This window comes from Athene cunicularia, assembly GCF_003259725.1.
Source record: "Athene cunicularia isolate RWA chromosome 27 unlocalized genomic scaffold, athCun1 chr27_part1, whole genome shotgun sequence".
In the NCBI taxonomy this organism is placed as follows: domain Eukaryota; kingdom Metazoa; phylum Chordata; class Aves; order Strigiformes; family Strigidae; genus Athene; species Athene cunicularia.
The window spans coordinates 4,658,869-4,669,667 of record NW_020799138.1 but is presented as its reverse complement, the minus strand read 5'-3'; the positions used below and the strand labels follow the sequence as shown (position 1 = coordinate 4,669,667).

At 45.1% G+C, this 10,799-nt stretch overlaps 1 protein-coding gene across 1 annotated transcript in view; it reads left to right on the top strand.

Moving 5' to 3' along the window:
• Positions 1-10,799, top strand: part of MYO1D (myosin ID) — a 160,929-nt gene that overhangs the window by 74,752 nt on the left and 75,378 nt on the right. The window contains exon 17 of the mRNA XM_026864801.1: positions 10,414-10,637. Within this exon, the coding sequence (XP_026720602.1) occupies positions 10,414-10,637 (224 nt within the window). The remainder of the gene's footprint in view (positions 1-10,413; positions 10,638-10,799) is intronic.

Below are 10,799 nucleotides of genomic sequence, written 5' to 3'. Positions count from 1 at the left end.
ACTGGGAATTGATGCCCAGAACAAAAAAAAAAAAAAAAAAAAAAAAAAAAAGGCTATTTTCTGGTAGTTTAGCTCCACAACCAGCTTCATCTTTCTTCAGATGAACAATTTGTGTTGGTAAAAAGGAAAGTCAGGGACATGGCCAAGGGAAAAGCAAAAAGGGGAGAATTGGATCCTACCCTTTCAGTAGCAGGCACAGTGAGGCACCTGGATACTTGCTTATTATCTTTTTCCTCTTCTAGAAAATGCTGTGAAAACATGCTCTAGTCTAGATAAATGTAAATACCCATTCATTGGAGAGGAGAGAGGATACTGTATATCTGCATCACTATTTAAAAATAGGACCTGGCAATCTATGGATAGTAGGGCAACTGCTGGGTTCTTGTGTCCCAGCTTTGAGACCTTGAGTTTCATGGCTATTAGTCACCTTAAAACATGGTTTGTTAACGCCATGCATGTGGGGAAAAACGATAACAAAAAACCCTCCGACAAGCCTCTAAACTCTTCCCCAAGCCTGTTGCCAGCATCACAGCAAATTTGTTTGTGCTCTGGTGGGTGCATGAAGGACTTCAGTAATAAGTCCAGTGAGAAGCAAAGTGCCCAGCAGCCACAGCAGAGCAGGTAACTGCCCAATTCTGTAAACGCTTCATCTTGGTCTCCTGCTTTTTGCAGCACTGCTTGTAAAGTCTCATAAATGCTGACTGCAAAGGCAGCTGCAGAGCCTGCAGTTAGGTGTTCGTGCTGCCCACTGCTCTCTCCATCTTGCTTGTTCAGGTTTTGCTTTACTTGATTTCAGTTTGCAGAACACGTCAGAAGGACTTAAAAAAGAATCTAAATTGATTTCCCTAATGGATCAGCAGAATTGAGGAGTGCTGCATCCCTGGGTCCCTCTGGAAATCCCAGTCTCAGATGTGGCTTTTTTTCCGTCTTGAATGGGCTTCTTTCAAACATTTCTGCAGTCCCTTGTTTGTTAAGCAAACTTTTTGTAGCTCTGATCTTGTAAATTGAGTGTTTCAGGTTCTAACTCAGTCCTTTATGGGTCTGGTTTGGTTTGGTTTTTTTCACGCTCATTCATGTGTATCACAGACAAATTGGGAAGGCCAGATTCTGCAACCATTACTACTGATGCTTCCTTGTTTTTTTTTTATTATTTCTTTTATTTCAATTATTTCTTCTTGTACCTGAACTTCAATTTTTGAAAAGATACTGATCTGCTGCACCTCAAGATGTCTTTCAGCCCTGTTCAAACTGTAAAAATACTGCCAGTGTGGTGTAAATTAGTACAAGCACAGCACAGATACCATTCAGCAATCTTAACTTGGAGAAGATCTTAATTTAACATGATAGTAAAAATACTAGGATCACGTGAACTGTGCCTATAATAAGGTAGAGATGCACAGACAATTTCTGTACGCGTTTTCTTTCCCAACAGCACAGGACACTGCAGGATAAATCACAGGCCCTTTGAGGGAGTTTGCCACTCTTTCATGGCAAGGGGTAGCAAGCCGTGCACATTAGTTAGGGAGCTTTGGGGCAAAAATAAGTGTAGAATGATCGATCTGTGTTTGCTATTTCTGGATATTTGGGTTTTTTTCACCATGATTAAAACTGTCGTCCCTGCAAAAAATGCATGTTTTAGTGGTGGTTGTGTCCTTTAGACAAAGGTAGGTGACATTTTCTAGGTCTTTGCATAGCTCTTTTCCCTGTTTCTGCTTTGTTCTAGAAAGGCCTGTTAACAGAACAGTCTTGTCACAACTTCAGAAGCATAGATCAAGCTTAATCCTCAGATACTTCACTACACAGATGTAGGTTTTTAAACTGCAGCAGCTGCTGTGGCGTGTCAGGCTGAAGGTCCATCGGGACCACGGTCATGTCTCCAGGAGTGACAGCGAGCCTGTGCCTTGGGAGGACAGCAGGGCAAGCCCATCATACCTCTCCTCAGTGCTTCCCCAGTCCCTTTAGACATTTGGGCTTGGGATGACGTAAGCTGACCATAGGAATTTTTATTCAGTAAAACCTGCTGGATTTCTCCTCCCTGACCTTGTCATCAAACATGTGCCACCAGCTTTTCTGTTTTGTAGCCTTATTTGGCAGGCTCAGTAACCATGGCATGGAGAGATCTTGCTTTGTTTGGGTCCTTGCATCTGCCAGCTTCACTCCAAACCCACTCGCTCCTGTACCAACAAGGCAGGGCTTCACCCAGGACTCTGTGGACGTCTGCCACATCCCCTCTCATTCCCCTCTTCCCACAGAGGAGTGTCCTGGCATATTTAACTTCGCTGTGTTTGAAGGTTGTTCTGTGCTTTTGGTTGTCCTTGTAGTCTTTACCAGCAATAAACACTGAAAACCATGAAATTATCTGTATTTTAATATCTTTAGCATGAAAAACTCTACCTTGACCTTTTAATAGGAGAAGGTTCCTGCCGCCTTCTAATGGCAGCAGCCTTGTCCTGGTCATTGCAAACTCCTCTACTTCCCTAAGACAGGAGCTTTGGCTGTTCTCTTTATCTGTTCAATGGAAGTTATCTCCTTTCTCCCAACACCTTCCTTCCCTGGTCGTGGCCAGAGGTAGGAAATTCTGTAGAGCAATGGGGTGCCCTTTGTAGGGACAGCAGGGCACTGCCAGTAGGGCACTGCTGAGGGCTCCACAGGCGCCTGGCAGCTCCTTATGAGCTGGATGGCAAAGAGCTTCCTTGAGGCTTTCAGGCTGAACTGCAGCAGCAGCAGCTCAGGCTTGGCCTGGAAGATGGGTGCAGCAGCAGGACACGCTGCAGCCGTTGCTGAGCAGCAGAAGCAGCTGCAGGAGGAGCTCGGGCCAGCTCCGAGGGCTCTGCATCCAGAACGTCATGTACCTTGCAGGAGTCTCACGTGAGCGACTTCCTTATAGCCACTGTTCCTTGGATAATTTTTATGTTTGTTCTTGGATGCTGTACTAACAAGACTATCCAATTAATCTCTGAGTGGGACCCTTCTCTTTTTCCTATCTCATGGAATATTGTTTCTATTAAGCAGAGTGATAGAATGAACATTGTTCAGCTGACTCATGTGAAAAGAGAAAATAGCATTTAGTAAATTAAGCAGCTCTTCCCACTCGCTGTTTATATGCTCTGTAACGTGATCTGTTAGAATGAGGAGGCTTTGATTTAAAACCATTTGCCTCAAACCTTCTATAGGATCTGATTTTACTTGCACTGGGAGAAAGCAGGTTGTGGTGTGTGCGAGTACCTGGTGGGTGCTGCATGTAAATATTGGCCACTCCATCATACTTGTGCTCTGCAAGGAGATGACCCCTTTCAGAAGCAATCAGGAATAGTATAATTAAAGCTTGCTTCAGATTTGAGCATTTATTCAAACTACAGTGCCTCAAAGGACCCTGTGGCAGAACTGCATGCAGCTTCTGTGCTGCACTATTGACTTAAATATTTAATAACCTTTCCTGTTTGAGATCCTTTAAAGCTGTGCAGGAAGGTTCATGCCTGTGTGAATTTCTAGCTGGGTTTTGTTTTATTCTTTTCAGTTTGGATGCCTGGAGGGCAGCTTGTGCTAGGGCCGCATGAAATATTGATCATGAAACAGTTCAGGCTAGTGCGAAGGAGGCCTGGTGGGAGGAGGTGTGCTGTGTTACAGCAAGCATGAAATAGTTTTCCAAGGTTTCGTTAGTTGCAGAATTGCTCAAAAATACAACACTGGTGTTTAATTTAGACAAGCTCAGTTTGTTTGCTGAATTCTGGGCACTTGTTTGCTTGCTGGTATGTTTAGATGGCATGCTTTGTGGGTTTTCTACATTTGCAGAGATTGCAGCATCTAGGTCAAATCTAGATTATCCCTTTTTCCATGGCAGAACTACAGCCGAGGTCGTCTTGGTGTTCTGGGCTCACCCTGTCTGGTCTGCTGATTTTCCCTGTGCTCTGCAGGACCCGTTTGATTGTTTTCCTTTCTTTCTTCCTTTTTTCCTTTTTTTAAAATGGGAAGTTCTGAGCTTGGAAGCAGAGTGCATTCTTTAAATGAGCCTGTAATGCATAGATTGGTATATAGGATTTATATTCCGCTGAGGTGATGGACCTAATCAGTGTTAGGTTTCTTTAACCTTAAAAAATTTGCTAGAAGCTCACTGAGGTTAAGTCACTTCTACAGCCACATCCAGCTCTCCTTTTCCATTCATTTGGATTTTAATTTATTAAATTTTAATCAAAAAACACATAAATTAAACTTACTGCAGAAAAGATTTCAGTACTTAGGATAAGATCAGATATCACTCTTGGGTTGGATGAATGCTCTATTTCTTTTTGTGCAAGTCCCAGTTTCAGAAGCTGCCAAAGCAGCTGCAGCACTGGGAGGAGGGGGACCACTGAGCACCCAGAGCTGTGCAGGAGGGTCTCTCTTGGTCTGGAGCTTTTCATGGGCCCAGTGGTCACTTCCACCTCGTTGGCCATAAATGAAGGAGTAGAAAGGACTGTGGTAAAGCAGATGGCAAGGAACTCTCTTTCACTGGAAGCAGCCATAGAAATACTCTTTGTAATGTTCAGGAGTTTTGACTGAATTTCTTGTGTTGTTCAGAGTTTGTTTTCCAATCTTTTCCTTTCTCTCTATCCATCCTCCTAGACCTTTAGTCATAATTTCACTTGCCATCTTAATTTTTCTTCACCCTGACCTTTAAGAGGATAAAGCATAAAGGAGAAGACAGAGATATTGAAAGAGATGAGGAGAGACCATGGGTGGGGACTGGTTGGGGGGAAATGTTTGGTTTGGGTTTGTTTTTTTTTTTTAAGCCTAAAAACTCCTTTTGTTTCCATTTTCAACATAACCAATAGTTCTAAGTCTCTGCTCTTGAGTCTCCTTTCCTGTATACACACATCATGGAGCCAACATATGCTGCTGGGTTATTCCCCTTCCCGTGCGCTGCCCTGCCTTGTCTCCTTGGGCAGCTCCTGTAGAAGACAATCTGTTTCACAGCCTGTCCTGCACGATGTCTCTTGCTCTTGCTTGGTCACTAAGCACTGCCCTAGTTGATGAAAAAAATCGATTGCTTTGGAGTCTGCTTTTCAGTGTATCCATTTGCAGATTGTCATCAAACAAGCTTTTCTGTGAGCCCGACCTCCTGTGGATTGCTGCTGACACCCCACAGTGATGACAGTGACCACTTTGCTGCTAGCACTCTCCAATCTTCATCATATCCTCCACTCCTTCCCTTGTGTCCTGCACACTTTTCCACCTTCTCACCCCCCTGGAATACTGCCAGATCCTTCTCATACCCTCTACCTGTTTGGTTGGCTTGGCACACACTCTCGTTTGGCTGGGCCTGGCTTAGGAGCTTCGCCTGTGCTGGTTGGAATTTGACATCAAAGAGGGCAGATGGCTCTTGAGCTCGTTCTGAAGCATTTCCAGCAATGTCACTCTAATTTGAGGCTTGCTCTACCCTGCTGTTGATTTTCCCTGAAAGATATATGGACTTGCCTCTCTGAGTCTTGTGTTCCTCTGTCACATTTGGTTGAAGCTGGCTAGAGATTCAGACGATACCAGGGCAGTCTCAGGAGGTCAGATGGGGCCAGGGTTATCCTTAGTCTCATTTTTTTGAGGAGCCAGGTTAGCCAGAAGTGAAGGCCACAGAAAGGTGCCAAAGGAAGTATCATTTTATTCTTGCCTGGGGGAGGAATGATACAGGGCACTGCAATTCTCAGGCTTGTTTACCCTGGCCTTGCAAGATTTGCTAAATGCAAATGCTGAAACTACCAGCTTGCTGCTGTGTAGCTTTAAGTTCAAGCCGAAAGCTGCTCGTTGATTGTCAGGTTTCGGAAGGGTGATGTATGTGAGCTGTTGAATCCTTCTGAACTCTGTATGAAGATGACTTGGACATTATTTTGGGTTCAGAAGGCCAAAAGAAAGAAGTAGAATCCTGGATGTACAGATCTTCCTGTTGGGTTTCTGGCATGCAGGTCATGGCCATGGCTCTACCATTGTCCTCCAGCATGTAACAGAAAAGTTGCTTTTGCAACATGAGAACCTGTTAAATGCCATGATAAACTTAACCCTGGAAGTTTGATTTTTTAGTTTCATTTTACAGTGCTTAATGTTCTTGAGTTATGAACTGGATGTTCTTGAGTTGTGAACTGGAGGTTGGGGGGAAGAATTGAAAAAGTATTTTGAGAATTAGTGCTCATCCAACCAAGCCTGAGAAAGGTGTGTTTTGATAGGAAACGTTCCAGTGTTCTTGTTTGACTTGTGTATTGCTCCCAACTACACAAAGTGGCTGCTGAACAGAGAGTTTGTTGCCTTGACAGCGCCCTCTTGTTTGTGGGTTGTCCATGTTTCTGGAAGAGTCTACTAGACCATCAGGCACTTGCCTTGGCAGTTCAGCATTACTAATGGACTGCCTTGAGCAGAAATGAGCCTTGTGGTTGAAAAGAACAACACCCAGCCAGAAACACAATTAATTTTAAAAATGTTTGTACCCCATTTCCTGGTAGAAGTTTGTTGTTATCTTTGGCTTTCTCCTTACTTTTGGGAGGTGCTCCCATTGTGGCTATTATGAAGGTCTTTACTAGGAATGAGGTTATCCAGTTATGACAACTTGATTTGAGGACATGCTTTTCATTAATAGTTTACTGCTTGCATGTAGCCAAGGGGCATGCCTCGGCTGGATAATTGGATTTGGAAGGCTAGTGTTTGTAGCAATTGTGACACTTCTTGCTGGGAAGCCAATTTCTGCAGTGATGCAGCTGATACAACATCGGGGCAATCTGTTAGAGCGCCTTTGTCCCAGGGATGTCTGACTGGTGTAAAAAATAACCACAGCAAGAGACCTTCCTCAAGAGCAGGCCTACTTCAAGCACAAGGAAGCAAAATCCAGAATGTTGTTCTGTATCTAAAAACAATTCAAAATGTTTTGAGGAAAAACTGACAGAAGTGAAGCTCTACACGCTCTTTAGCAGCTTACACAATGCATGTTCTTCTCTTGAAATCCTTTATAACATTCAGAAGGCTGTTTAGCTGAAACCTGGAATCTTTTGTTCCTCATTTCTGTTCTTATTAAATCAACAAATGAGAAGTTGGGTGTAGGTTTTTACCCAGTTTATCTTGTTTACTGTCCATACATTTCTTGCAGACACTTGTGACACTTCAGTTGATGTTAAATGTCTCGAGCAATTCAAGTCTTGTTCACTTTTCTTTAAAGAAGAGCACAAATTCACTACTTTTTAGATACTCAATTATTTTATCCTAATTGCCGATTCTGCCAAATTCATACAGTTTCTGAATCTGATATGCCCTCAGACAGAAATGCTGGGTCTCAATCAGCCGTACACGCTTTGGGTGAAATCCGGGCCCTGTGAAGTTGGTTTTAGCTTGTGGCTTCAGGAAGCCCTGAGCTTCTCAGGAGCTCTGATGCCCTTTGTATGGCCACATTCTTCTATTTCTTTGTGATATGCAGGTTATATAGAGCTAAAACTACAATTATAACAGAGTGAGCCAAAAGTGACTCCTAAGAACAACGTATGTGAAAGCAGAGGATGCTGCTCTGCACAGAGATGCGCTCTTGTGTAATGATTTCAAAGAATAAGTAAGGAAAGTGTTATATATTATTTTATATGCATGCAGTGTTGAGATTTTCAGCATGAGTTAGCTGCTCACCGTTAAACTTGTGCTTTGTCTTCCTGCTGGTTTTGTTTGTCTGGTTAGTACAGCAGTGCTGATTTTCTGCCGTGGTTACAGGGACTGCTCTTACCTTTCCCTTCACTGTCCCATGTCCTGCCTCCCTTCCCCAGCTCCTCCCTCTGACTGCTGAAATAGTCTGCATTCCTACCCCCTCCTTAGGAGAGTGGCTTCTGGCAGGACCTGGGCTCTGATAAGAACCACGTTGCCTTTGGTCACTTTGCACGTGTTGAGTTGTTCCCCTGGTTGCTTGCTTTGCTTTATTTTCCTGCACTTTGCTGTCCAGGATCATTTCCCATTTACCAGCAGAAGCAGGGAGGTGACAGTCCCCCTGTGCTCTGCACTGGTGAGGCCACACCTGGAGGCTTGTGTCCAGTTTGGGGCACCTCAATGCCAGAGAGATCTCGAGGAGCTGGAGCGAGGGCAGCGAGGCTGGGGAAGGGCCTGGAGAATAAATCCTGTGAGGAGCCATTGAAGGAGCTGGGAGTGTTCAGGGTGAGGAGGAGGAGGCTGAGGGGAGACCTCATCACTCCACAGCTCCTGACAGGACATTGCAGAGAGGCTGGGGCTGGGCTCTGCTCACAGGGGGTTAGTGACAGAACAAGAGGGAACAGCTTGAAACTGCAACAGGGGAGGGTCAGGCTGGGCAGGAGGAGAAAATGTTTCCCAGCAAGAGTGGTCAGAGAGTGGAACAGGCTGCCCAGGGAGGGGGGAGTCCCCATCCCTGGGGGGGTTTAAGGGCCGTTTCGATGAGCTGTGGGGGATGTGGGGTAGGGGAGAACTTTGTAGAGTCGGGCTAAGGGTTGGATTCGATGATCCCGAGGGGCTTTTCCACCCTGAATGATCCTGTGATTCCCCTCCTCCTTTTCCTCTCAACAATATACAACGCACAGTAGAGGAGTGAGCTGGTCTCCATCTGCTTCTCAGCTGCATGGGACCGGTTGGCCTTCACCATGGTAAATGATCCACAGAACAGCGTAGGGTTTAGCGTGATTTCCTAGTGTGTTTCAAGGACTGGTTTCTGTCTTGGAATAAAATGGTGTGGTAGGCTTTACAGTCATTTGGATACAATAAAATACAAGTTGAGGGATGGATTGGCTCAGCCTGATGTTGGATGTTTGGGCAGCATCATGTAGGGTCTTGACTCTGTTCTGACGTGCTGGAACACAAATGTGCTTTACAGAGCTTCCAACACACCAGTGACGTGGTGGGTGCTCAAGCAACTCCCCAGACCCTGCCACAGTTATGTGGATCATGTCTGTTGTGAACAGGAGATATCCCATGTAAGGATAGTGAGGCCAAAGGAGATTGAGAAGGAGCTACTCTGACAGAGGTTGAGAGAAGATAGTTGTCTGCTTTTTGAGGGGTTTTGGACCCAAATTCTCTCTTTCCTCTTTGAATTTTGAGCATATAGAGAAGAGCAGCCCCTCACATCTGCTTGGTACATATATTTTTTTCAGCCACATATCAGGATTATCAGTAAAGCTGTCAAGAGAACCTTTGACATCAGCTTCATAAAGTGAATATCATGGTGGAAATTGCCTTGGGTAATTAATTAATTCTTCTGTAAATAGATGGCTTGATATGCATCAATGGTGCTATGGGATGTTTCTCAAGAGGGAAATAAACTCTCCAGCATGGCCTGTAGTGAGCAGTGAAGCACTCTTTGTATTCAGGAGGCTCATTATCCTTCCAGTTTAATTCTACAAGGAAACAAAAATACAGTCTTCATCTTTGGATTATACTAGAGGGAAGGTACAGCTGTTGGTGAATCCCTTGGGTGAATACGCATTTCTCTGGCTACAGGGTACAAACATCAGAACCAGCCCAGCCCGGCTGGGTGCTGCCGTGCTTCGTCGTGCATCACGTCCTCAAGTTAGGAGCCGGTAGCAACGCACGGTCACATCCGCACCACACGCAGCCTCCCTGCACCGAGTCCCGGGGTGCCTCTTGGCACGGGCTGTCAGGAGGAGCAGCCCAGAACACGGTGTGGTTTCTGCTTGTGCTGCTCTCTAGGCACAAATAAGACTGGCAGCGAGCTGGTGGAGCTGCCTTCCCGTCCGGCCAGTTGGGAGGATATCATTTGTTTTGCATATTTGCTTGCTTTTCAGAACACGACCAGAATAGATATTCCCCAAACTGTTTTCAAAGTAATGTTTTTTTTAATTGGAGTTAAAATTGTTTTGCAATACACTGTAAACACGGGGTTTATTCCATTATGCTTTAATTGGATTGGATTGGCACAGAGAAGTCCCCCGAGTGCCCAGGTGACCAAGAAAGCCAGGCATCCTGGCTTGTATTAGAAATAGTGTGACCAGCAGAAGCAGGGAGATGACAGTCCCCTTGTGCTCTGCACTGGTGAGGCCACACCTGGAGTGTTGTGTCCAGTTTTGGGCACCTCCATCCGAGAGAGATCTCGAGGGGCTGGAGCAAGGGCAGAGGAGGGCAACAAGGCTGGGGAAGGGCCTGGAGAATAAATCCTGTGAGGAGCCAGTGAAGGAGCTGGGAGTGTTCAGGGTGAGGAGGAGGCGGCTGAGGGGAGACCTCATCACTCCACAGCTCCTGACAGGACGTTGTAGAGTTGGGCTGAAGGTTGGACTCGATGATCCTGAGGGGCTTTTCCAACCTAAATTCTGTGATTCTATGAAGTCACTTCCTTTACAATAAAACTAACGTATTATGGATTTCAGCGGTATAGAAGGAGTACAGAAAGAAAAAATAAATCCTGCTTTTTATTGCTAAAACTATTTCTCCCTTAACTCTTAGGTTTGGAGGGGCACTTTGGCTCGCCTTCGCTATAAGAGGACAAAGGCTGCCCTCACCATTATCAGGTATTACCGCCGCTACAAAGTGAAGGCCTACATCCATGAGGTCGCCCGACGCTTTCACAACGTGAGGCTAATGAAGGATTATGGCAAACACGTGCAGTGGCCCACTCCACCGAAAGTGCTGCGCCGATTTGAAGAGGCACTACAGAACATTTACCATAGGTACGAAGAAAACCTCTTGTCTTTTCATCTAACCTAGAGGAGTGAACAGCTACTGCTTGTTCCATAAAAACTGAAAAAATGGCTGAAGAACATTAACTGGACATCACAGATGAACATGTCAGTAGCTTTTGATACCCTTGACCAGGCAAATAATTACTCTGT